This window comes from Porites lutea, chromosome 14 (assembly GCF_958299795.1).
Source record: "Porites lutea chromosome 14, jaPorLute2.1, whole genome shotgun sequence".
NCBI classification, from domain to species: Eukaryota; Metazoa; Cnidaria; class Anthozoa; order Scleractinia; family Poritidae; genus Porites; species Porites lutea.
The window spans coordinates 9,444,760-9,472,749 of NC_133214.1; the positions used below are offsets into that span (position 1 = coordinate 9,444,760).

General features: G+C 39.5%; 2 protein-coding genes across 2 annotated transcripts; both read right to left on the minus strand.

Annotated features, from left to right (window-relative positions):
• Positions 1-3,507: 3,507 nt before the first annotated feature.
• LOC140924248 (phosphatidylinositol N-acetylglucosaminyltransferase subunit A-like) lies at positions 3,508-15,690 on the minus strand. The gene is made up of 14 exons (XM_073374277.1): positions 15,636-15,690; positions 15,434-15,524; positions 15,011-15,076; positions 13,930-14,052; positions 12,688-12,863; positions 12,000-12,115; positions 11,167-11,274; positions 10,571-10,677; positions 9,849-9,931; positions 9,540-9,625; positions 8,803-8,930; positions 7,267-7,322; positions 5,502-5,601; positions 3,508-4,124 (listed from the first exon to the last, which is right to left on the minus strand). Exons 1-14 carry the CDS (start codon positions 15,674-15,676, stop codon positions 3,981-3,983), a joined length of 1,425 nt encoding a protein of 474 aa, XP_073230378.1. The 5' UTR covers positions 15,677-15,690; the 3' UTR covers positions 3,508-3,980.
• A 2,114-nt stretch (positions 15,691-17,804) lies between these two features.
• LOC140924580 (death-associated protein kinase 2-like) lies at positions 17,805-27,709 on the minus strand. The gene is made up of 9 exons (XM_073374599.1): positions 27,571-27,709; positions 24,555-24,755; positions 23,722-23,860; positions 22,266-22,386; positions 21,301-21,376; positions 20,210-20,383; positions 19,300-19,345; positions 18,880-18,960; positions 17,805-18,011 (listed from the first exon to the last, which is right to left on the minus strand). The coding sequence occupies exons 1-9, from the start codon at positions 27,627-27,629 to the stop codon at positions 17,925-17,927; spliced, it is 984 nt and encodes a 327-aa protein (XP_073230700.1). The 5' UTR covers positions 27,630-27,709; the 3' UTR covers positions 17,805-17,924.
• Positions 27,710-27,990: the final 281 nt, after the last annotated feature.

Genomic DNA, 27,990 nt, shown 5'->3' on the forward strand with positions numbered 1-27,990 from the left:
AAGCCATAATATTCCGACTTAGAAAATACAATATCATGATCCAAAGTATCAAACACTGGCACTAACTTGGCTCTGACATCAATGGCCGAAGAAAAGAATATGGAAAAATTTGGTCATAGTGAAATAGGTCTATATTCTTTAAAAGATCAGGCTCTCCAGGCCAAAGACAGGAATGAGCTTGGTCACTTTAGTTTATCAGGAAATACCTTTTAATAGCTAACGAAAGATTAACTATGATTGAGACAGGGTCGAAAAAAAGATCAAAAGACTTTTTGATGACATGCATAGTGATATTATCACACCCAGGAGCTAATTATCTTATAATTCCTTGAAAGAATTGCAGATGTCCAGCAATTCATCTGGATTGGTCAGTTTGAGAGAAATACTTTCATGGTCATTTTGGAGAAAAGAGCAAATTAGGATAAGGTAAAAGAGGAAGTTTTACTTAAGTAATTTCAGAATTCTTTCTTTTAAGTAGTCCATTACAATTTTACACATCGTTTTGCTTTTTTACTAAATTAAGATTGTCAGGCTTGGTTTGGAGAGGAGAAACCTTGAATTTTAGTCAGAGCACTGAACACATGTCTCACAGCACTGCTCCAGTCCCATGAGGTTATTTATTCACACAGTGATGATACACCTTATATAGTTTCTAGATTCAAGCCTAACCAAAAAACCGTTAATGGGGCAGGGTATTAGCCACCAGATTTTATCAAAACATGTGCCTACAAAAGGATAGATGATGTGTTAATTATATAAATACAACTAAAGGCACACTGCACCTGAACTTCTTCAGTCAACTGATCTTGATACTATGGTAGAACGTCTTAAGTAGCTCAAACTGGGACAACTTGAACTCCCTGCTAACTCAAACTTAGTGTCCTATTTGCCTTGGATTTAACCCCACTTTTCAGTCATTTTAATTCCACGACAATAGTTTGGATAATTAAATAAGTAATTCTCATATGCAAAACAAAACAAATCAGGCCTCACTCTAAAGTATGGCCTCGCTCTCCATGAGTTCTCCGTGGCACAAGAGGATATTAAGAGCGCCTGCCCGGTGTTTGGGAGGTTATAGGTTTGAATCCTGTCGGGGACTCAGATTTTTTCTTTGTCCCATGCTCGTGACATGCTGATCATTTCATTTTCACAAAACAAATCAGGCTCATGAGATAATGTTGACTTATCTTATGTACAGGGTATAAATTGTGGCTGAACAAGGTTTCTTTAGAACTGATTTATCCCTTTACTGTGTATTTTAACATCTTCACCATGAGGAAGTATGCAGCCAATAAACATTGAAAAAAAAAAAGTGTCAATCAGGACAAGCTGAAAAGAAATTTCTGTTAACGTTTGTGGCCTTTTGACATGACGTGACCTCAGCACCTGCACATTAAATAAGTGCTGAGCATGAGTACTTAGGAAACAATTTGAGAGTGTTAATGTTTTAATTGTTGCCTTTCATGAGCAATGTAAATACAGGGATGTCACTTTTAGATTTCAAGTTACCAGGTAAATACAACAAGTAGGCAGGGAATAAAACAGCTAGGGATTTCTTTTGGTTTTATTTTCCCTCTATTTTCCAAGAAAAGTAGCCCGGGGCCACACTCATAGTAGCCAGGAGAAATCCTCGGTCTCTGGCTGTTAATGACAGCCCTGTAAATAGACAGCTATTTCGAGAAAGGTTGTCAGAAAAAGTGCATGCAATCCCAAAAGGTATTGTGGGTAGTAATTGACTATCAAGAAATTTGAAAGAATAGCACAGGAGAACCACGGACATACCGTAAAATTCCGAAAATAAGCCCCTCCAAATATAAGACCCCCAAACTCATAACACAAAAAACCTTCCGTTAAATCGCCCTTCCAAATACAAGCCCTCGGGGGCTTGTACTTGGAAATTGCCCTCAAATTAAAACAAAGCAAACTGTACAGTAACACATAAATTTTTGCATTTGCCAAAGAACTATTACGTGTGTTAAATGATTACAGTCACAAACCTCACACTAGTTTAATTTACTTATGATGAGATATGTCTATATTTACAGCGGTATGATACTAACTTTTGGTCCTAAAAATATGCCGAACTTCCGCCTGTCAGCAAATTCCATCAACGAGCGACTGCACATATTTCAAAGGCATAATGCGCTTGAAGACCTTGAAAGTCTCAAAGTGTAAAGGAAAACAATCATTAATTTGTATCAAACAACTCTTACCTTTACAGAGACAAAACTGCTGATCTGAAAAGGAAATCTTCTTCTCAATGTTGACTCTTGTTCCTGTTGACTCTTCACCGGACTTTGCACTGATTTGTTAACTTCGTTCCCAGGGATTCTCCCCGAAGCGGTTTGCCTTTACAGAGAGGGGCAAACAACCATGGGGGTGGGGGTAAAACGCTGGTCATCTTCCAGGTTCGACTGTTGAGGTGACTCGACCCAGTTTTTTTTGGGGGGGTACCATCCTACTTTGAAGCTCTCTGGTATCCCCACCTTTACTTTTATCGTAAGTCTAACACATAGAATGGATAACATATAGAACAATCTACAATATAACATAAAATTTTTGGCGATCGGAGTAAATGTCACGTGGTTATAATGCCACGCCCCTTTGAGGTCTGAGTCGAAAATCTGCTGTTGCCGGCATTTTTTCGTGAAAATCTTTCGGTTACACATAGTGCGCATTAGTGCCTTGCGCTGAACAGAGTTTCACCAAAATCACAAAGACCCAATTCGAGAAATTCAGCGGTTTTCAAATTTAGGTCATAATTTATGCGAAAATGATAAGCAAACTTTACACGGTTATATCTAATAACTATGAGACTTATCCCTTTATTTTGGGGATCGTTATAACAGATGGGTCCTTGCAAGTCAGCAAAAGGCTTTAAGGCCTTGTAAATGCGCGCGATTTCGAGCAAAGCAAACATATAGAAATTATAGTTTTAGCTATTTGTTGACGTTTGTCAGCGTTTAAGAGTCCTTCTCACGAAAAAAGCATTTTCTTAAAAATTCGTAGTTTTTTTCCCTTCAAATTTTTTCAGGGCCACAATTGATTGACTGACTACCCGGATTCTGAATTTCATGGTCATTGAAAAACTGTGACATTATCTTCTATAAGCCCAAACTTGAGTAAACATTGAAGATTTTTAGCGTTTTGGCTGAGTTTGTGCTTTGGGAGTTGTCTATTGTTTCTAGTCTGTCATGATACAGCATTCTTGTTCAGCACGCGTGCAATGACCGCGCTTGGCTGACTTCCGAATGCTCACCCTCTAGTTTTGGGCTACCCGCGGTTTTTGTAAAAGGGCCCTAAATAGCCGTATTTGTCAGCATTGTGACGTCAAAACGAGCACGGTGACCCCCACTTTTTATTACTTTTTTATTATCTTCTTGACTTGTTACATCAGCGTACCAAGTTTCACCTACAATCCATGTTAGGTTCTTTTACTAGGGAATCACCTTAAACAGCTTGGGAGGCGAAAAAAAGTCTGAAAAATGACAATATTAACATTTCCCATTAACTTTTATTGAAACATTCAAGATCAAATCTGTATTTCGGAGTAAAGTGTAGCCGACGTAATGTCCATTTGCTGCCTCCTACCCTTGTTCTTCGTCACCAATCACTCGCGTGTCACTCGCGTTTCGCGCTCGCCTCCTCCGTGCGAAAAACCAAGAGTGCCTGAGGAGGAGGCTGGTTCATTTGTATTTCTTCTATTGAGTACAAAAGATTCAATAAGAACAACTGCCACACGAACCGAGGGTGGTTTGCCTGTGGTATCAGCTTCCAGCTGAGACCATTCGTTACAAGTGGACCTTTTAGGCATTTCTTTCGTATGTCGTTTTTTGACTTAAGTATTACCCACATAAACACATTCAGATATACAGAGAAACATAAGCTATCAGACTACTGACATATGAGCGATGTTTTCGTAACAGTTCAAAAATGATCTTTCAGTTTATATCTAAGCATTTTACATAACTGCGCCAAGGTTATCTGCCCAAACAATAATTGTTTAGCCGTTGTTCTCTAAATGAAAGAGGAGACGTATCCCTTGCGGAACCGCTCGGTACTCTATCGTCTTCCGATTTCCATCTGTCGTGGCCATCGTGGTATGAAGGAGCAATGTCAATATTCTGAAAAGGGAAGTATAATAAGAATTTAAAAAAAAAAAAAAACCGGTTCGTTTAAGCTGAACCCAGCGTCATATAACAATGTTACGGAACTGTTGTTAAATCCGTTTGAAGAGACAATAGTTTTAACTCATTTAACTGCGATCCAACAACATTCAACGCCGTCCACTGACAACTGTGTTCAAACGGATCTAACCCTGCCTCGTTGCCTCGACGGGAAAGATCAAGAGAAGGCGGACGACAGGCTTTAGTTGTTTACAATTTACAAAAAGGTTTCAGGAAAATCCGATTGGAAAGTAATGGAACACGACATTTTGGGTCGTCCCAGTGGAAAATTTCCGTTAGCAACGGAACATCTAAAATGGTAGTCCTGTTTTTCCGGACGGAATCTTCCAAATGGAAATTCGTGTTTCATTCTTTAAAGCCATCCTTCATACCACTTCTAGGCCTTCGCGTTCGTTATTCGGTTAACGCACTGATTAAATGGTAAACGCAATTCTGGGACGAAATTCACCAATCATGAATTTTGAGTACCATTTGCCCAAACCGTGGACCGACCGCTTAACCCATGTAAATGGTAAACAACGTAACCTCTCTTTCTCCTTCCAGTGGACCCTTGGGCCTGGTTACCTGGCCCTCGCGTTTCGCGCTGGCCTTTGTTTGCGAACCAAAGTGCGAACGAAGCGGGTGAGGAGGAAGAGGTAGGATCAAACCTGCAGCATTCAGAAGCGACAGATGAAATTGGAAAAGAGAGGAACATTATGCTAGGCACTAATTTCAAGGTATTCTACTCGCGTCACATATATGCTGGAAAAATGCATGGCTCTTGATGTAACGTAAGAAGCCAAATGAGAAAAACCATGCACCTTTGGTGGATACAAAGAGGAGGTGAACTAAAAGCTAAATAGCTCTAAATCCATACCTATAAGTAGTCTTGTTACTAAGTAGTTATTAACAGAAAATTGTAGATTGAAGCGTACAATTCACTCCGAAAATCCGACAGCAATAGTTGGTCCTGAAGGTCTAGTTTCAAGAGCCTGAGATTCCTGTATTACATCATTGAGAAGTAAGTTTCCCATGACGCAGATTTCATATAAATAGTTGTTCTGGCCCCAGTTGTTTAAAAGGTGGGTAACGCTATATCCACCGGATAAATCACTGTCCAGTGGATAAGTATTAGGGAAACCAGTTGATTTGTACACTGGATCTAGATTTATCCACTGGACAACGTTTTGTGCCTTTCGAAAAACTGGGGCCTGGATGGGCGCAGCAGCAACAAAAGATCTTTTAAGCAAGGAGTCTTTCAAAACTCAGTCATTAGTTTAATTACACCTGTAAATGAGTGGCGGATTATCTTTGAGCAAGGAAAAGTGGACGCACCTTTCTAGGAAAAAGCCAGTCGAGAAACCATAGTAAAAACAGGTCAATAACAGCTAAAACACAAAATATTTTCCCAGCAACACGGCCACAATGATATAATCTGAAAGTTAAAATAAAAATGTAATGATAGAGTCTTACTTGTAAACCTTCTTGTCCCACCCTCACGACATGACTTTTATTTTATATTTCTCATTCAATGTCAAACTTAATGTTTCTCAAGGGTTTTATTATTTATCGACACAGAATAAACTATCGACATTGTTTATCCTCGCAGTGTACAGGACGCCTGTCAGATATGAGCCTTGTAATTGGCTTTGCTCGCCAAGCGGGTCTCAGCTGCTTAGTAAATATAGTACGCGCATGGTGTTCGGGCGTTTCTTTTCATTGGGGATCCTTGTTCTACGCCCGTGGCGTCACGATTTTATTATACTTTTCTCAACAAGAAGCTTCAACCAGTTGCAAAATATCGAGACAGTCTGACGAAAAAAAGACCTTTCTTGCTTCAAATCGGTGCTAGTCACAGGTCTGTGAGATTCAAAGTTGTTCCTCCAAGTTTTGAGCATGGTCTTGTATTGCTGGCAACTTTGATAAGGAGTGGAGGGGGCCGGGATTACAAGCAAAAGATCATGGACAGGCCATTTAAGCCAAAATACGGTACAGTGTCTCAAGTACTTTTGGAACTGGTTGTAGTATACAACCAAACAGAAAAGACCAGAAAACAAGTTACAAGTACAAAAAGCCCAGGAAAGCGAAAAGCGGTTAATGTGGTAGATCCTATTTAGGCACATTTTTCTCGTGCCGCTGTGAGACAAGTTGCAGAAGACAACTTCCCTTAAAATGTTCCTTGCAATATTGCAGAGTTGCAGCATTGCCAAACTCGTTGCACGAAGTAGAACTTGATTCTCCTTTATGCAACACTCGTTTCCAACACTTATCGCAACACTGACATGTTTATTCTACAGGGTATTATACTAGGCAATTTTCTGTGTAACAGATAGGTTGCAAAAAAAACGCCGAGGATAACTACGTTGTAAAAAGTAATTCAGACAATTTAAAACTCAATAAACAGAAAGAATTGTCTCTTATTCAAGTATAAAAAATGGGCAGCTCAAGCAAAGGAAGAGACAATTGGGATCAAGCAACTGTTAAGCAACTGATTGGTTGAAAAGAAACGTTCGTCTCTGATTCGTTGAAGTATCAACCAATGATAAATCAAGGTAAAATGCAAACAAGGTAATAGACCTTATTCACAGCACGATACCCGCCATCTTTGTAGCGCTGTAGTATAAGTGATGGGATAAAAGCAATGTCACGTGGTAAACTTCAGGGGACAAACAAGTGATAAGGTTTTGTAATACGAGTAATCGCGGTTTGTTCAGTCCGTCAAAACGAGACGACGATTTTAGTCTTGCAAAATGTGCAGTTCGAGTTTCGACAAGTTCTACGCCATTATTGTCTGCTTTGAGGACATATGCGGTTGCTACTGCATCCAAAAGAGTAACAGTGATCACTTCGACCCATAATTTGCTATAATTGTCATCTTTAAGATAAAAATTTCTTCATTTCTGCTGTCAAAATTGAAAATGCTCGACCGCGACTTCTTTTATCGGCAGATTTTATCGCTTTCCCCCCCGAGAAACCACGTGACATGGCTTTTATCGCATCAGTCCCTAAGTGCATGCAAGGAAGGCGGGTATTGTGAAGAAGGTCTGTTTTGAGAAGGGGTTAAGGGATATAAATGTTTGTGGAGGCAAAGAATTGTTACCTTTTCAATCTGAGATCAAATGAAACACGAGGAACATTGCTAACTACATCGTAAACCTGAAAATAAAAGAACAAACAAAACCTGTTCGTGATCGTTAATTACAGTTAACACAATTAAGCTACGTGCAAAGGGATGCAGCAACTTTCAACAACGTTGGGACCTTGATTGTTGTGCTACACTTCGAAGATCACGGAAAAAAAATTTTGGGAGTTGGTGGCTCAAAAGTTTGACCGGTTTCAAACTTTGCGCAACAACTCCCAACAAGCAACAACCTGCAACAGGGTTTGCAAACCCACGCAACATGTAACATCCAATAATATTGGGAGCTGTTGGCCAACAATGTTGCGTTCGTCGTTTGCACGGGGCTCTAGCTAATAAAAGAAAGGAAGAAGATGATGGCATATTTTAGAGAAAGTGAGTGAGAAGTTGGGTGATTACACGTCAATCAGGCAGAGTACAGTCAATTAATTATCTCGGCCGTACTAAGGCGGACACCTCTGCTGTGACTAGCACTAAGTGTCTTTCTAAGAGTAATGTCCCTCTTATAGTGAGTGAAAAAAAAGAAGTAAACAAAAACAGGGACTGACTCTAGAGGTACTTACTATTTACATGGAAAAACCGGAAATTCTAGTTGGAAAATCAAATGGTTCGTGCCATTCCGTTTGGAAAGCTTCAGAAAATATGGGCTGTGATTTGAGGCGATGCAGTTTTTTCTACTCTTTTTAGTCTGTTCAGCTGATTTGGAAGTACTTTGTAGCGGGTCGTTCTTCTACCACGTCCCACTTTATAGTTTTATGTTAATGCGCAAGATTTCCACCAGGGTGGTTTGTGTAAATGGTAAGCACCCTGTCCGTTAAGAGAGAGTCAGATGCATTGCCATACTGATAGGCGCGAAAGTTGTAATTTTTGTGTTTCGCCATGTTTGCTTTGTTTGTCGAACTTGGCACAAGAGCTCGTCCCCAGGATCTTTGACCTTTTCTCATCTCGGAAACCGGGCTAAAATTTCTCATATGAACCCAGGTTGCTCCTGTACCGGGCCAGCCCGGTCATCAGGGCTCATGTAAAGAGGCCCTAAGTCTGTAAGTAGATAAACACACTAAACCACAAGCCACAGCACCACCCTCCCTTGGTGAGGTGCCTTGACATGGATTGAGGAATGCGTGCCCTTACATTCCCTAGAGCTACGTGTTTTCCGGGGTATGCTTTTGCTTCTGGCAGGTTCAACCATGTTGGATTGGTCTGTGAGAGAGGGACCATGCTAAACAGTACCCTTGTCTTTCAGGCCTGGGGTTTAGCGCAAGGCTGACAAACCACATGTTACTGAAACACCGACAGGAAAAACTAATGGAGGCCTTATCTGCCAATGAAGAGAATGAGTAAGTAAGCTATCTTTTTTGCTCTAACTGCCAAGATTAGCCTTGCTATTTGCAGATAGAGCAAAACAGTAAATTTTCCTTTAAAATACTGAATAAAGTTGAATCTTGTAAGTAAACACGCTTTTAAGCGTGTTTAGAACGCGTGCAAAGTGTCACTTACTAATTCCGTACGCCTGGCCACGTTCTGCCACGTATACATGGTTCTTATCCGTTCATGCGCCTCAACGGCTGGAACCACTCTGTTGTCACGCGCGTCTTGAACAGCGCTTTCCAACGCCACTAAAAGAGCTGAAATATTTGATACATAAAAAGTGAAAAATCCTCACCCGTGAATGTGTGTAACATTGCATGATAAGTTTTTAGGACTGGGAGATCGCTTTTTCCATTCCAGGCTAAACAAAACAGGGATCTATAAATAATAAATATCTAATATTTAGATACAGGCGTTGAAGGGTCAATCTCCACGCCAGAAGATACAGGTAATTCTAAATACTATGGACGTTTTATTATAGAGACGCATTGTTATTTGAACTTTGGAAAGAGTTTGATTTAACGCATTGTCGTTTGATAGAATAATGGTGAGCACAAGGCTCTCCATGTGTCTGTCCGAAATGATTTCTGAAGATTACCTTGTTTGAAGAAATACAAGAGACAGTTTGACTAAGAAAATTACCAATGTTGAGAGTCTAAACAATCCGCGAAAACAGGCTAAATGCGTGATGATGGCTCTGTATGTCATAAATACGGGAAGCGGACGCTATAACCATTAAACCATTCGCTCCGAGTGGCAAGTGCTTAAACAGAATCTGACATTTAAGAGTATTGTACACTAGCGTGTTTTATGTAAAGGGATTTAACAGCGAAAATAATACTTCTATAACTATCGCCCTAACTTACATTTAACACTTGGTTCCGCCATTTTGATCATGTCGCTAGGTAAAACCTCAGGGACCCCACCAACTCTGGTGCTGACAACCTGAAGACTGCACAAAAGTCCAGGGACAAATACGAAAAGTTAGAAAAAAGGCATCCCACTTGCCCTATCAAATGAAAGATGAGAGAGTAAACAGACATCCCAGCCACCATATCAAATCGAAAATACAGCTGTAGGAGAGTAAACAGGCATTCCAACCATTTAACAACAAACTTATCAAGCACAATGGCACTGAGTACAGTACTTGAAAATTGACAGACACTGTTACTGACCCGCAACTAGCTGCTTCAACAATGGCAATACAGAATGCTTCTGTGAGTGAAGTGTTAAGAAAGATGTCACCTTGGACAAGAACCTAGAAAAACATTATTATATTGCTGTCAGAATTTCTGTTAAAGATAATCTAGACTGGTAGAGGACAATTAAAGCACAGACATTTCGATTGGGTTAAAACAGAATGGTAGCAAACTGCAACCAATAGATATTAGTATACACAACGTAGTTTGTCAATAATGTAGCCCGCTATCACGACACAACATGATGGTTCATTCAGTGAAAACTCAACAGATACATAAACAAATACACGAGAAAGGTATTTAAAGGTGCCAAAAGGATAGAACCAAAAATAAAGACAATACTTACAAGGTCTGTGGATATACAAGATAAAAACAACAGCTTCAAAGTCATTTACAGAATTAATTATTTGAGCGACAACATGTTTTCAATTCTCCACTCATAATATCCGAACACTGGTGGGATTTCGTCAGACACTACCAAATTTTGGTCGGCCAATGTCCGATGAAAGACTGATATTTGCAGCCCTGCTAGAAGTTCCCCTTTCTCAATGCCTTGGACTGGGTCTCCCGTATCTAATTTGTAGTATAGGAATTGTTCGCAGATGGTGAGAATACTATTACCTATTTGCGAGTGATGTTTTGCAATCAATATTATGGCAATGTAAAATTTCAACATGATTACCGTAAGGTACACTCACATCTCTAACTTTTTCATGTTCCAACTTGCCTAAAAACTCAACTCTGTCTTGAAGTTTACATTGCTCACAAACATCTTCAAGGAGAGTGCGTTTTGGGCCATCACCACCTAAACAATAACAAAGAAATTATAATTACTGAAAATCATACAGTAAATTTTTATGTAACAGGTAAGAAACAATAGAACCAAACAGAACATCATGTCTGTTGTCCCATGAGAACTCAAATACCACAGATGAGGAATTGAAATAAATAAATAAATAAATATACAATGATTTTCAGTTGGTACTTTTACATACTGGTCTGCCATTCCTGCTTGAATTTGAAATGTTAATTTTTGAGGGAAACTGTAGTATCTGCTCACTTAGCAGCCTGTTACAGGCATTCAGATAGTGGAGTGTGGTGCAAATTCAGATGGAATGGCAAACAAAAATAATAATAAGAGGAAGAGCAGGAAAGAAAACTTTGACCTGCCCCTTCACTGTTTTTCCTGCTCACATAATTATCTTTTGCCCTGTCCCAACAATCTTCTCATCACACTGATCCATCACCATCTAGACACCATTTGCCACTCCAAAATGACTTCTTGGAAACTCACCGATGATAAACTGCACATCTGAGTGGTTGGAACACATAACAGGCAATATCCCTGCTAATAGATCCATACCCTTTCTGTAAACCAGTCGACTGACAACAACAATGGTAACTAAAACAAATTAAAGCAGTTTTAATGTTAACCTTTGACTATGGCACTGTAAATCTGCAGTTATTTTACACTTGTTTAAATTGTAATAGATGTTATTACAAATAAAAGTATATTAGATTTAGCTGACTGACCCCTATAATTCATTTTATTTATTTATTTTACATTTGCCACATAGAATAAATATTACAGAAAGAAAAAGGAAATAAAAATATTCCTAAGATGCAAATTTACAGGACAGGAAAAGCTACAAACTTAGTTCAAAATTGAATGTAACATTAACAGACTTAACTATGTAATAGATCAAGTGGCAAGGAAGCCCAATAGAAGCTTAATAGCTTGAAAAATTGGGCTCCTCTACTAAATTATGATTTAATGTAAGCTGCCATATTATGGTCGGGTGATTTTAATTTATAGCTCTCTCAATAAAGTATTTTTTTAATGAAGTCTTGAAACTAGAGTAACTTGTCAGTTACATAAGATAAAGCTGGTTGATGTGTGTCTTTTTGGTTGAAGTTTTGAATATGCAGTTAGCCAGCAATCAAAATTATTGTAAATGTAAATGCATGTTATTATCCCTGTAATTTAAACTTTGGTATTATCAAAAAAATACTTGATTTCAGACAGCGTCCGGACAGTGTACATGTACTAATAGGACACAATGCATCATGCCTAAGTAATTGGATATTACGCTTGTGTTGCAGGCATTAACAATCAATAAAACTCACTTTTTCCTTTGGTTTTCTTTGAAGTATCAGGAGTAAATACATCAGCATCAACAGCATTAGGAATTACTGACACCATACGAGGATTCATAGAAGCACGAAGCACTGTGTTCTCTTTACTAAACAAAGGCAACCAAATTACAGAATACATTATTTAAATTTACATGAACCCACTTGCAGTGTCCAAACATTATATTTTAGCAAGTTGGTAAAGCAAATAATTCACCATAAAAAGATTGAGAAAACTGCCATTCTGAGCATTTAGTGCTAGATTGTTAGATTTTAGTGTCTAGCAGCTTTCGTCTTGGAAGGTGATATCCCTTTCACTGCATTTCAAAAGAGTAAAATTTGAGCTTGAAGAAACTTTGAATTTAAGCTTGTTCTTAGGACAACAAGCACACAAATTGTACTTTCCACCCTTGTCACAGTTTATGATTTAGCTAGAAGTTACATGTAACTTGCCTGAACCTGATCTGCTCCTTGAGCAGATCAGGATTAAAAGTTAATTGCCAACAAGAACAGCTACTTGGCTACCCAGGGAGGACAGACAGGACTTTTTTCAAGTCCTGGCAAACTATAATGTCAGAATGCAAAGTCTAAAACCACACCCAATTGAGGGGTACATGTACACCCTGCCAGAGGTACAGCCTCTTCCTCTCAAATGCACAGTGAAATTCCATGAATTACAAACCTTGTATGTGAGACGCATATCACATGATCAATGTCTGCCAGTGAAAACTGTAAAAATTTGTTGGTAATGATGGAACTTGCATCAGCAAAGCCAAACAGAGAATGGTCTGTGAACAGAGTATGGAGTCCCATAGTGCGAGCATGAAGAAGTGCATCATGACATAAAGTAGAAAAAGCCTTGAAAAGAAGTGAAAACAATGAATGGCAGATACATGTACATGTACAAGTAAGTTACTTGCAAAAAGAATTTTTACCCCAAAAAACCAAAGGCAAACAGGGGTAAAATCCTTTCATCACAAAAATCCATATCACTGTATAACTGTTCATGTAGGTTCTACTTGTCAATGACTGGTTTTGAGGGCAAAATTCCAAAGTGCCATCAGTCAAAGAGAAGCTTTAACACTGAATGTACGAGACTTAAAATTAATGATCATTAATTAACTGTTGGTTTACTTTGATGAATTGATCAACCAATTCATCAAAGTAAACCAACATGCTTGAATGAGTTAATTCTATTGTTTAAAGGTTCTTTACTGTGCAGGCAAGAATTATTACTGGCAAGCAAACAATGCCGATGCAAAGCAAGTACATTAGTTTTATATTATGCATCAGTGCTTGGCTTTTACATGTAACTGACGCATTACACCTGAGACATGCATGTGCATCAGCTCAGACTCATCTATGCATCCAGCCTGACACATGTGCGCATATTTCCAAATGCGTACATTGAGCATTATGGTTATATTTTTTATTCACTTAGTTCTGGCCTGCACTGTATGATCATGATAGCTTTAAGTAGGCTCACAACTAACAAAACAGAGGAAACAGATTGCAACCTAACCATGGTTACAGGCTATAAGAGGAATAATTTTTCTATACTACAATTGTAGGTTATCTATATTAATTTTGCTTTTGAACTATCTGATCAGTCAATAATAAATGATGACATATACCAGATCAGTTTCATTTATTATGTACAGGTTCTGTTCTTTTCCCACAAAAAATCAAATAAGCAATGCTCATGTTGATCCCTATTAAGATACATATACTAAGTAACAGATGAATAAGGCCCTTATTGATTCTTGATCAAATCAAATGTGAAATTCTCCCTTTAATTTACAAATGCAGACAAAGCAATGGAGAATCTTGCAGTTTATCAATGATACAATGTATGTTACAAGGGGCTCTCATTATTAACAAAACAACATCAACAAAAAATAATAATGATCATTTGAAGACTTACTGAGTGTCCATGTACTATTGTAATCTTCTCCCGAAGAAATATACATCTCATTAATGGCAGTGTTGTATAGAGGGTCGGTAATGCACATTGGTTATGAAAAGTACCAAAGGGAAGATAATAAACCTTAAATACAGCAAATAAAGTTGTTATGAATACTGAGTCTGTAAACAGGCCCCCAGAGGGAGGGCAGACTGGGCTTAATCTTCACCACATACTCCACAAGTAACACAGGCCTGGCCCATGAATATACCTTCCTAAATGAAAGGGGCAGGGAGTTGTAGCTGCTGTAGATAACTGGAAGGTCTCAAAGAAACAATCCTAATCTTGTAAATGCTACTGAAAACCCTCTGCAGTTTATCTCCTAAGCATAAAACGCACAGGGTTTTTGGTAGCATTTATATTGTAGAATTACCAGTTGTAGGGATTCAGCTGGCGGGCTTTCACCATTGGTGCCACATGTGTGAAAGGTTGAGTACAGGAGGCACGAACTTCTAGGGGCGACTGGAAATTTTGAAAATTGGATGCTCTAAAATGCAAGTTGTTATGAATGCTCATCAAAATGACTTTTGTTTGATTTGCAATATTGGTTTGCAGTTGCACAAGTTATCTCCTGTTTTTTGGGATTGTATGCATCACATAACTAAGTGATGAAAAGCAAAGGAAAAGACTAAGGGGCATCCGTCAAACTCTCCCTTAAAATCAGTTTTTGACTCATCCCAACTCTCTGGTAGTATTAATGTCCAAGATGGCATAACAATGTCATTCCCGAAAACAAATCATGGATCACGCTCCAAAATACGCCTGCTTTGCAGGCTAGTATCCAGCCTGAAAGGAAACCCCTAAACACTATCTTAGATTTTTAAACAAGGTGTGTCAGCATCTCAGTCAGTCTTTACCATTGTGGTTGCAGATCAAGAAAATATCTATTCTTCCCCAGAGAGTGTTTTGTACTTTGTCCCCTCCCCTTCCCCCTCCGCCACACCCTTCTCTCTCTGTTGTTATCCCAGCCTTACGATCCTAATAAAAGTCACCCATAGGAAAGATTGTACCATTTTTTTAATATACTTATTCATACATGTACCTTGAGATAGTTGGTTAAATAACGAACTCCACTTCTCTTGTCATAAGAATGCGTGACCACAACAACCTGGGAACCAAAACATTAGGGTGTTTTACTGTCCTAGTAAAGTTTATCTGATTTAAAAGGAACTTGATTAATAAGGACTTAACTGCAGAATACCCTGCCACTTTAAAGCAACCCCTTAGGATAGGTGGATAATTAATAAGGATTAAAGGTAACCTATCTGATCAACAGGACAAGAAAAAAGCTAGGAGCTGAGTTTCGCGCTTCTCAAGAATTCAGCGCAACTAACCTACAAGGCTCGTTTTATTTAGCCACCAGCAAAACAAAAAAACGTCTTTAAAGTAAGAATTCTGAGAACCCCTGTACTTTGTAGTTTAGCTAAGCAGTCGCAAAATCTGGTTAAACAATATTAGAATTCACCTTATGTCCTCTCTGTATAAGGCACTGTGCTAATTGATAGATGTGACTTTCCACTCCGCCCATGTTTGGGTAAAAGAAATCGGAAACCATGCTAAAATTCAACGGCATAAAACGATCGTTAGCCTTATTTAAAAGTAACGCCCCTTGCCAAAAATTTCAAAACCATAATCAGCAACAGAATTGCTCATTATAGTGTACGCACCAAATGTTGTGTTTGTGTTTTTTTTCCTCGACGGCCGCCATTTTAATTTGCCCTCTTGAAATTAACTGCTGACCAGTGATTTTTCCACTCCCTCCTAGATCCTTCGAGGAAAAGCACTGGGACGAGTTGACCGTAGTGGAATGATCTGGGTCCGAGCCATTCTCATTTTCTCTTTTCTCTCAGGATCATATATTTGCGAATCTTTTACGGTCGAGAAATATTTGCGGAACTATACACTTGCGGGCCAAAACCTAAGAAGGGTTTAAACTGATCTTTATTGTAGATCCATAACAGGGCTCTTGTTTATTACAGTTTACAGGCATTACATCCGCCACTCGCACATCTCCCAAATTGCCCCATGATGCCTCCCTCCAATTTTGCATAAGCATTGTTTTCAGTTTCTCTTGGGGCGGTTGTAGTACCCAGGAGTAATGGAAAGTAAGGGTTACGCACATTTTTGTAAGGGGGGGGGGGGTGGGGGGATAAGACAAGGTGAGTTATGGGAGATATGCGAATGGCGAAAAGACTACAAAACCATTTCTTGATAATTTTTACTTCATTCATTCGAGATCGGAATGAAATCACGTGACATTAAGGGCACACTTGAGTAATCTTTGAACTTAGTATTTAGTTAAGAATTGACTCAGTATCTTGTCCATTTAATGTGGACGCCATTTTGAATAGTGAGATGACGTTATAACATACCCATTTTTTTGGCCCGGACTCGGGTTATTCGGTCCTGGTTCCAGGTTTGAGTGCACGCCAGACAATAGCCCGAGAGCAGTTTAAAATCACAACAGCTGCACTTTATTTATTCTTTATCCGGCCCGGTGATCCTGGGATATATAAAAATGTCCCTCTAGGTGACAAAACGGTTAAAGAAATTAAATGAAGAATTTCACGCTATAAATCTATGTTTTGTCACTACGCTTTTTTACCCTGGTCCCACTCGTTTTTCGTGAAATTTTTCTTCGCCAAAGAGAGAGTAAGTCACGAAGCGGCGATAACTCGACTTGTTATTGCCGCTTGGGGCTCGCTCTCTCGCAAACGTGATGAAAAGTTTCAAGGAAAACCTCTGGGACCAGGGTATACGATTTACTGATCTTCAAATTTGGTTGGTGAGGTTAAAGCTAATTCACTATATTTCAAGCTTAGGCACTAGTAAACGTATTGTAATCACTATTTTCTAATGTCTTAGTTTGGTTAATGGTCGGGAATTCCAAATAATTGGCCAAATATAGGAAAAGCTCCTAGCTAGGGCGCGCAATATGTAACTGATACAACTTTACTGACAAAAGTCGTCGAGATTAATCTTACCTTTCTAACTATATTAGATGATTTCCACGACGAAGCCAAATGCTACAGACTAAATATGCAGGAAGCCAATTTAGCTAGAAGCTCTGCAAAGCAGATTAGGCCTATAAAAGGAAGTGTAGCAGGATTTATGAAAACACTATAGCTAGCCACAAAAAATTGCGGTCTTTTGACGGGAATAAGGCCAAAACGCGAGTGCTTTGGGGCTCCGACAAGCCCGAAAGTCACACCACAGTAGGAACGAAAAGACTGAAAAGAAAATAGGGATAGCGAGATTAAAGGAAGGAAAATAGTTTTTTTCAACGGCTGTTCTTGAGATTTTGAGCGACAGAAAACGTTCCTGTTGAGTAACAACGACTTATGTGAGACTCGAGCGAAGTAGGGCTTTCAAAAATCCTGCTAAATATGAGTGATCAATTGCAGTTAGATCCTAAACTGAATAAAAAAATTCAGTGACAGATGACTAGGAAATCAAGCCACTGCCACTGTTTATGATCATTGTTAGTTGGCATTATTACTAGGTTCTCGGAATTCGGTTTCTTGCTGAAGTTTGTTTAAGTATTTTAGTTTCTAACGTTCACTGGTCATTACAATTAAGTTAAATACTTCAGTTTTATAAACACAAGACGTTTGTTTAAAGAAAACCAGTCGTAGATTCGACTTTTAATTTTGCCTTAGACCAGTGGCGGATCCAGGGGAAGGGCCTGAAGGGCCCAGCCCCAACACCCCCCCCCCCCCCCCCACCACCACCACCACCACCCCCACCCTTATTTTAAGACCAAACTGAGGTCCGAAGGACTGAAAAAAAATTTTTTGAGACCGGTCCCCCTCTTATCTCAGGGTCTGGATGGCCGCCCCCGCCCCACTCCCCCCACCCTTTCCTTAAGGTCTGAATCCGCCACTGTTGACTGCTCTGCATTTTTAATCTTTCCTTGCCGCTACAGATTAGTTAGAGAAACAAAAGGAGACGACAAATTATTCTTCTTCCTCTTCGGGAGATTCGTAGGCTTCTTCTTCAAAAGAACGGAGAACACAAGAAGCAATGACCATTTCGTCTTCTTCCTGTTAAAAGAGACGGGTAGATGACTAGCTATTGGAGTTTCCATAAAAAAAAAACGCTTCATTAGACCAAAAACTTCATTTAATGAATGGAACAGTTTTGTTTTCATTTTCCGAAGGGAGAGGTTAACCTCGCGAGAGGTATACGTAGAAATATGTCCAGGTGTATACTTATTACCGAATTTTTGAAAAATTTTCCGTCGGGTACTATCCTTTCTCATTCGGCCCCTTTTGAGCAGAATAAGATAATAGCTATTGTATTATGTGAGGACTCCCACAATTTTATATGATGACACACCGAATTAATTAGACTCCACCAGCTTAGTCCTATCGGTTTTCAATAGATGCAGTGTAAATAATTAGCCTGCTTGGTAAGCGTTTGAAGGGGATAGAGACAAGCAAGAATTGAGGCGCGCAAAGAAGGAGGGTGGGAACGCTTTCTCCTTATTTCCTTCTCGCTCTGTAGTGAGCCATTCATGTTTCCCTTTTCCACTCTCGTCTAGCCTACTAGCAAGCTCTCCGGGGCGCTCTCGCGGCAGGGCTAATTCTCCTCAAAACGTCTGCCAAGTAGGCCAGTTATAAAATCATTACTTGTGCTGATAAGTAAAAACAACATATCGTCCAATGTAAGGCAATACAGATTCCAGAATGCCGGAAATATTTTTGCTTGTGGAATCTGGCTGGGCTTTGCAATCCGGAATACCGCTAACTACGGTTGGAATCCGGAATCCAAGATCCACTGACAAGGAATCCCGATTCCAATACCTGGAATCCGGAGTCCACATTCCAAGACTGTGTTGGATTACCATGTATGGGGCGATTGTTTGCTGGATAGATTCCATTATAATGTATGCAGGAAATTACGACTTACCGCTTTCTTCAGCTTTTCGTTTAAGGCCTGGAATTTAAAGGCCGGTATTTCGGAAGACTTTCTTTTCTGAGTAAGAAGGGGCTGTCCAAAGAGAATAAAAAGAAAACCATGAGAAACAAAAAACTCACGGTCACTGAAAATTTAAAACGATGAAAACCAATTTAATTACAACAAGCTGAAATGTTTTGTTCTTTGCGCATACATACCCCTAGTTCGATTGTTAGAAATTTTTGAGAGAGTCGTGTTAAAAATGAAGGAAAACTTAAAATTTATGACAAATAACTGTTGCTTCATTGGAAGAAACTTCAATTTCAGTACAATCAAGGCAACAAATATGAGAACACGTCAATGGATCAAAGGCTACGGATGGTTGTTCCCAGAACTGGAGTCTTTGCAGAAGACTCTAAGCCGTGAGCTTACCGAAAGCCAAGGATCATCTAAGCAAGTTGCAGCATTTGGTCGCCTTCTGTATTGAGAAATAAAAACAATGAACAACATTATATCATTTCTTAGCCTTCATGTAATTAACAGTTTATTTCTTTAATTAAATCAGAATAGGGACCGGACTCGTGAATCCAAAAACGGATTTCTTTCCTAAATTCCGAGAACATTTATAGTATATTCCCTGAGTGATTAAATTGAATCAAAGATAAATAGGAATTTTAGGATTTATGATCCTGTTATTTTCTTTGGGGTATATCATGGCAAGCAAGTTTTTCATTGAAAATGTGTTGTTTCCGCAAGTTTACTGCTGTCTACGTTTTTCTTTATGTGACTAATTTAGGCGCATGGCTCAATTTTGTCACCTCGTCACCGACGATCTTGCTACCAAATGGTCGACTCGCCACCTAACTAACTAACTCGCCACCACTAAGTTGACTCGCGCTACCAACTAATTGCTCTGAAATAATTGACACAACATTAGTTACAACAGAACAATGAACGACGTACTTTATAGCTTAACACTAATAATATTAATAGGTTCCGCGCATGTGAAGTTCGCCGGACGTTTAAAAGACGACGTCAGGAGCCCATCAACGTATAAAACGTATAAAACGTGGCATGAGACTCCTGCACGCTCCAAACTAAAGCTTAAACTAGTGACGTATTTTCAAACCTCCATTTGCTGAAACACGTCCCACAAAATCACATGAGTTGGAATTTGTGTAGCTTACTTCAGTTTAACTCTCTCCTCAACAGAGGTGACGTGCAGGAGGACGTTACTAGGGCGCTTTCTTTTTCTCTCCCTTCAGCCTCCTAGTTATCACAAAGAGGCTTCTTCATGGTGGTTAAAAAGGCTAGTCGTGAAGGATATACTATCGAGACTTACTCGGGCTGACGAACGAGTAGTTTTTTTATCAGGTTTTCGGCCTCCTCAGTGGCATTACGGAATAAATTGGTTGGCATGACAACATTGGCAGCTCGGACTTTTGCAGCAACTTTTTCGTCAACATCTCCGTCATCATCAGCGTCTTCCACTGTGAAAGGCAATGTTGCACTCAATCTGTTGATACAAACAAGGAGGAGATGTCAGTCAATCAATCTTATAATCAATAAATTATTTTTATCGGTTAATTTGGCATGGCAGCTCGGATGGGGGATTTCTTTAAGTTAAGCTCCTTGTCCATAACAACTTCCGCCACCCTATCTGCGGATAGAATAAGTACAGATTCTCATTATTATTTTTCAGTGTTCTCCGCTGATTGTAGGTAACAAACAACTTAGTCTGATTTTGTCCTAGCTCGTTTCCCCTGACGGGGAGGGGGGGGGGGAGCTCTTATTAATTTCTTGTAGCTGTTATGCGCCCAAGGTCTCAAACGCTGACCCTGTTTAAGGATGAGACAAACGAAAACTGAAACCCTACTTAAGGCCCACACCTGAAAAAAGAGGCCCAGTTTACGCACTTGAATTGTAGCTGATATAACACAAAGCCTACAAGGACAAAAATGACACCCCATTTAAGGATGGCAACCCTCAAAACCATACCCTATTGAGCGGCACATACCTATCTTGCCCATATAAGGTATTCCCCCTGGCTCGTTTCTAAAAGCTCACTTTTAAACCTCTTCTCATCATACAGTAATCATAACAGCGACGCTAAAATGAACGCTTATGATATAATTTTAAGGACATTTGACTGCACCAAACTTTGTGGCTTTTAAAAGGGAATTTTAGATCTTTGATGAAATGAAAGTGATGTAATAGTCTTCAATGCATGGACTCAAGCTGATTGAATTTTCACATCGATTCACGCAGGCCATTTCTGAGTTGTGCCAAATGATTGTTTATTCTCATGCAAATAAAACTCATTTTCACAACAAAAGTTTTGTATTTAGCCTCATATTGAAACTCGAGAATGGCCAATTGAAATAGCTATCAGTTATAAAGGTTATTAATTGAAAGGGCTCATTGAAAACCTACAGTATGTAGAGTAGTATCCCCACGCTCCACATATCCGCGCCCCAGTGAGTTAGCTCAAAGTTGAGGACCTCAGGTGCTGAAAGAAAAGTGCAAAAGAGTAAATTGCAAAAAGGGTGAACGACTGAACTTACGTCACTTATTATCGGAATAAATAGTGGTTGGTCAGGACAGAGCGGACCAGACATCAATGACGCTCAAAGCTAGAATATTCCAGCCAATAAGAACAAAGCAGCTGCTCGCGTCTACTAATTAATTATTTCTTTATATCACTGGGGATGCTGGATTCACTTGACCGAACATGTGGTAATACGGAAAATATTCGGGCAATAACGCTTATTTAGAACGAGGTTAGACTGGCGTGGGGGCGCTTGATCTTAGTTTGAAGTGTTGCTCTCTCTGTCTTTTGTATTTCACTCCAGTATCAGGAGAAATTCCTTATTTCTTGGCGGAAAAAAGGCGCTCCTTATCAGTAGCTCTTTAAGAGAGGAGCGACTTGGCAAAGCTTGGGAACGAATGTGAATCGAATGGCAAGCGTGAAGACAATACAGCTGCCTGCATGCGAAGCAATGTTTTACTGGAGTGATAAAGCAAGAGGCAGAACTGAGCAAGGAGCGAGATCAAGAGGGGTTAGGAGACGGGAAACGTTAATCTCGTACCCAGATCTCCCACGGCCACTTTTCAGTGTAAAACAGAGTGAGATCTGGGTACGAGATTAGGGAAACGTTTACTTTTCTTTTTTCTCCCTCCCACCACTCTTTCTTTTTTTTGCTCTGGTATCCAATACCTTTTTGCGCCTCATGTGCAGTTGTAAAGAAACGACTGTTTTGCGGGCGAAGAATACGGGTGTTACCCGTAATGTGTGATTAGCTTACTACTAACGTCGACAGTTAAGACTAAGAAAGATCATTTTAGTTCAACTTTTGTCGCTCCTTGTGGGGACTTTAACGGTTACTCCCTGTACCCACCTGTGAATTCTGTCACTCCAACAGCGTCAACCAATTGACCTTCAGGAGACTTGATCCGCCTGGCATTTCCATAATCGATTAGTGTTAACTTGAAATCTTTTGACATTAAAATGTTCGCAGGCTATTGACATGAAAAAGGATAAGAAGCTAAGCAAATGTGCCTTGAGAATGCAAGGAAATCCTTGCCAGAGAGCATTATCTTTGCCAGCCTTGTTTATGTTAGCAAAGTAGTCGAAGCAGTACTGAATCCCCCGTCTCCATGAACGATTGACTACAGCACCGGGTTCAATATCTCTCAGTCTTTCTGAACAAAACGAGTCAAGGACGCTTCCTTTGAATTTATGAAAGGAGGACAAAGGAGTCAAGGTCATTTTGAGTAGTCGTAATATACCCGATAGTGGAAACTACTTTGGTCGTTTATTCAACTACGAGGATCATTTCCACTTTCATGTCTATATGCGCAGTTCAAAATGTGAGTCACTTCATATATCTCCATTCATGTCATTTCCACTGTCGGGTATATTACGAACTCACAATGGCCTGCTCTCCAGCTGGCTTGATTAGCTAAATGGATAGAGCGTTGCGTTCGGTCATCGCAAAGGTCAGGGTTCCATTCCCGGTCAAGCCTGAATTAATTTTCAGGTTCTTTTTCAACCGCTTAGTTTGAGGATCACTCCCCATTCTGCATCATTACATTAGACAAACACCGCAGGCCGACGGTGTGCACATTTTTCCCTCTCTCACCATCAATGCTCCGTTTTACAGGTATTAAAGCTACTTAAAGCGTTAAAGAAAGGAACGAAGTGGAAACAAAGATTTGAAGTCACAACTGCGAATCGAACGCCGGACCTCCCGCACAGAAGGTCGTGCTAATCCTTGCTTTCTCTCTAACCCGACTTTTTTATACTTGGTCAGCGGCCAACGAGCAATACGGTCATGTTTTTTGTCTCGTCTATTCTGGAATTTAACGTTTTTATCCTTGCCTATTTATTAGCACCTACAATATTTCTATGTTATTTTAGGGGTCCAATATTAGTTGACCGAGATGGGCCTTTCTCCTTTCCATTTTTTATTTTTTGCTTCTTTCTGTCAAACTTATTTTAAAAATGTAATGATCTTAAATGTATTTTATCTTTCACCTATTGTAAACTTTCAATGAATGACGGCACTGACGTTTGTCTGCGATTTATTTTGTATTATTTATAATGGAATGGGAAAAAAATCAATGAAAATGAAAAAAGTTCCAATAGGTCATTTCCGAGTTGCCATGCAAATAAAACTCATTATCACAAGAGCGTTTTTGCACTTGTCCTCGTTTTGAAAATGAGGGTTTCTGGAACTCGCAAATAAATAGCCTATTACCCCCTTGATGGTCAAAGCTTCTACCGCGCAACAGACGGGAGCTAGCTCAGCTAAGAAGGTAATACAACTTGATTGCAAGAGATCAATGTTTTACCCTGATATCAAGGTGAACAATATTCTGCTTGTGCAAGTAGGTTAGCGCTTCAATAAGTTGTGCAATTATTAACGAGGCATCCTCTTCACTGGCTTTGGATCTTCCTCCAAGGAATTCAAGTACATCTTGGCCTTCGACCCTTATAAGATAATAGAAACATTACAGGCGCAGGTTAAATTGCTCGCATTCGGCAGACATATTGTCATAAATCCATTCCACGGGGTGGTTTTCAATTTTCAGTAACACTGAGCCACAGCCGTACTAAATAGAGACAGGGTAAATAGACAATCTTACACCACCTGGTACATCTACTACTTTCCAAATAATTTAAAATTACAATCTTCTATGTTAAGCTATTCATAGCATTATAGATAACAAGTTATTACAAATAGTGATATTTACATACCTACAGACACTCGAACACATGTTTCGTTATCAATTTTTGGGTTTCAGGCTTCTCGTAAGGGGGATTTATTAAAAATCTGAATATTTCATTTGGTGACACATTTCGTTCACTCTTATAAGATGCTCATTTTTCAAGTTATCGAATAGGATCACGCTTCTTTTTTCCTGGTAAGCGGAACATACATTTAAAAAGTGATATTCATCCTTCATTTCTAGTTTACAAACTGGACATATTCTTTCTTCTGTCCTTCGCCAGATAAGGGAGGGTAAATATTTTATCACCCAGATTGGATGCTACAGAGTGAGTGTGCTAAGACCCTAACTAGCCAAAGACAAAAGAGGCGCTGATCATTAGAATGATGCTATAGCTCCTAACTCATATTCTACAAAGATCCCTTTATAAAGAGGATGCGAATATTAATACTTACTGGTCCATTAAAATCACGACGTATTTTTGAACGATGTATCCATCCTTGGCCATCAACAGCTTGTCGTGTTTGAATGTCTTCATGATGTCAAACTCTTGCTTGGCATTTTTTTCAGTTTCAGACTCGTATTTGATCAGCTTGGCTACAAGTTTCTTTTCTGTTTTCTTAGCAGAGCATGTTTTGATCACCGCATACTTTCCTCTGTTAAATGAATTTTAGGTCATATTTATGGAGCTAAAGCAGAGACGTTTTATTAGCGACAAACTTCAACAGAAAGCGAGGTCATTTGCCTTTCAATATGTATTAACGTTACCAAAATTAATTGTATTGCTGGGTCTCCTTACTCCTATAGAAAGGATTCGCTCAGAAAATAAGCAAAACCACGTCTCAAGAATGCAAAAAGTCCACTTCCGGTTTTCATTTGTGCTTCTAAAACGTCTTTGCTAAAGCTTCTTAATTGGTTGAGCTGACTGAGAGCAACCTAGGGGGAGCATATGGGAATCCCCATGTTTTGGGCATCCCCATTCCCAAAACCCTACTGATATGGGCATCCCCTTCTCATATCACCTTAACGATTTGGGTTAGGGTTAGGGTTACAGGGGATATTCATAGCTCTAGGGTTTCGGGAATGGGGATGCCCAGAATGCGGAGATGCCCATATCACTTTTGACGTTAACCTGCGTAGCAGACTTTTGAAAGTTAAGGAAAAGTGGAAATAAGATGTGCGCGTTTTCACGCGCCCCATATCCCCATTCCCCTTTCCTTAAAGAGGATACAATATTTGCCATGACCAACGGGCCGGATGACGGAGGGCGTGACTTTGAGGTTAAACATGGAGTTGGTAAGTGCAGAGGTGCAACCCGCTTTCCGTAGGGCCGTAACCTGCGTAGCTGGCGAGATTGGCCCTCGCAGCTTCACCGCTCGCTTCGCGTACAGGCTCCGCCGCCGAGAAAAAAGAAAAAACCACGGGCACAAGAATCCTTCCAGCTACGCAGGCTATGGGGTGAATCGTTTTTGATCCGCCTGTCGCCAGAATTAAGAAGCCAACATTAGGCTCTCTTCTCCGCCGAATCTCCCGCTGGGTGTTCCAATAAAAATGACAATAATGAAAAAATAGAAAGAGCGCGGGGGACGATGGGAAGAGGATTTTTTTTTCTCTTCTCCCCAGCCTCCCTACGATGCAAAGCGGCCTCTGCAGCGAAGAGAGAGAACTTAGGGAGGGTGATTGGCCCCTGGTGATATTGTTAAGAAAGAATAATAACTGAGGAGGTCTTTAAGGGCTTGGTTTGGCAAAAATTGATCGGTCAAATGAAAGGCTTTTTTAATAAGGCGAAATGGCATAGAACTGGTTCTTGAAAAACAATAAAGATCAATACAGCTACCCTGCTGGGTTTTGTTTGAGTCATTACTCAGTCTCATGTGTGGTCTATACCGAGATGTGCCAGTCCATCCAGAGGTTATACCTTTTGCCACTCTGACTGGTTATCACCTTTTTTTGGACAAGAAGGCTATTTTATTGTTCTGTTGTCTTGAGCTCTAAAGGAAAAGAGTCTCGAAGAGCCAGCGGCACATCTTCGTAGGACTGTAAAGAGAGACAGGCGCTAGAAAGGGAGGAGCTAACACAGTACATGTGAGAACGCCACTTCCTTTTCCTTTGGTCCTTCAAGACCTTTTCCTTACGAATTCCTTCCATACGTCATGTTAGCAATAAAACACAGACATGTTTAATGGAAATTAAAAAGAGATGTATTTTAAGCATGTTTATCCTGGTGGTTTAGTCGAGAATTTAACTTTAAAAAGGTCTTCTGTGATATCGGGTGCCATCTTCGAAAATATTTTATCCCATTAAATTGTTTATGAAAACTACTGTCTTAAAAACAAAACTTTTGAGACTTAAAATTACTTCTTGTCTGTTGTCAATCACAGTAATATACTAAAATGATTCGGTTACGAGTTAATTGCAAATGGATATTTCAAGTAAATTCCAGATGGTAATGCTCCGCACCACAAAAATAGAAGTGGCTTAAGTTGTCGGACTTTTCCATTTACAAGACAGGTTAATGTTTTCCTTTTAGGAAGGATATCCTGCAATCTTAAAGAAAACAGCCACAAAGATTGATTATGGCGACCCTGGGGTCAACATAAAATGGTAAATAGAGAAACGTAACCAGCTAGTAAGAGCTTCGCAAACTTCACAGTTGTATAAACACAAAGAGGTCTATTTTTCCTTTGCTGCATAGCTTCAAAATATCCGGTACTTCCTCGAACAAGAGGGTTTCGTGCTCAAATATTGTTATACTTATCGAATAAAATGTCCATAGGAATGTTACACACTTGTGATGCTCAAAAGCGGTGATAGAAGCCAACCACCTCCCACCGCCCCTCCCCTCTGGTTTTTTTTTGTATCATCTTTAAAGAATAAGTAAGTTGTAGAAAGGCTGCAATAGGCATACGAAAGGTGCCATTTTGATCGAAGGGGAAAAAGAGGAGTAAATACAAATATACTAGAATAGGGCTAAACCTCCGTCGAGAGGAGTCAGCCCTAACAAATTAAATAGACGTCCTTTAGGCAACAAGAAATTGCTTAATTCCAAGGCAAGTTAAAGCTTAAATTATACTATGAGGAAGTTAAGAAGATGAAAATATATGCATTTCATGAAAAAAAGCCTGCGGTAAATTCCATCATTGGCGGAAGTATGAGGTTCCTGTGTCCGTAAAGTATAATCAAATTCGACGCAACCATACCATCACTTCTCAATGTAACTTTACACTACTTACAAAGAGAAAACAAAGTATTTTGCATGCAAACCGTGTCAAATATTTCCCAAGTGGAATTAGGCGTGCTAAAACCTTCTTTAGCAGTTAGCTTTTCTCGTAAATCGCAAGAGATACATTTCACAACCATTCAAGTCATTATTGATAGTTGCAATTTTTGTGTGAGTTTAAATTAAATCACTTTAAGCTCGGTTCCAAATGATCAACTCTTTAAAAAGACTTTAAAGAAACGTATATTTACCTTCCAATTTCCTCGCCAAAAGCATAATATTTCTCGGGATTCTCTTTTACTAATTCCATGTTGTTTTAGCTAAAACCCGTGAGCTGACTTCAAGGACGATCAAGGACTAGCCAAGAATTTTCAGATAAGATGTTTACTGAGAGTAAAGGACACTGATATTCCTTTGAGAGCATTTTTGACAGACAGGCGTGACTTTCGATTGGTTATCTGCATACTACAAAAGCTTGAAAAGAATTCGTGGAACTAAGTGACGAAAGACAAATGTGTTCGTGACCTCTTTATTTTCTTCCTTAATTGCTGAGCTACGTGTTACGTTCCACAAATTCTGATATTTAAGTGATGTCTGGACTGATTGACGGATATGTCAAAATTGCGAAGGTCTTTAAATTTATGCAGTGTAACAGCCCATTTATCATAAGT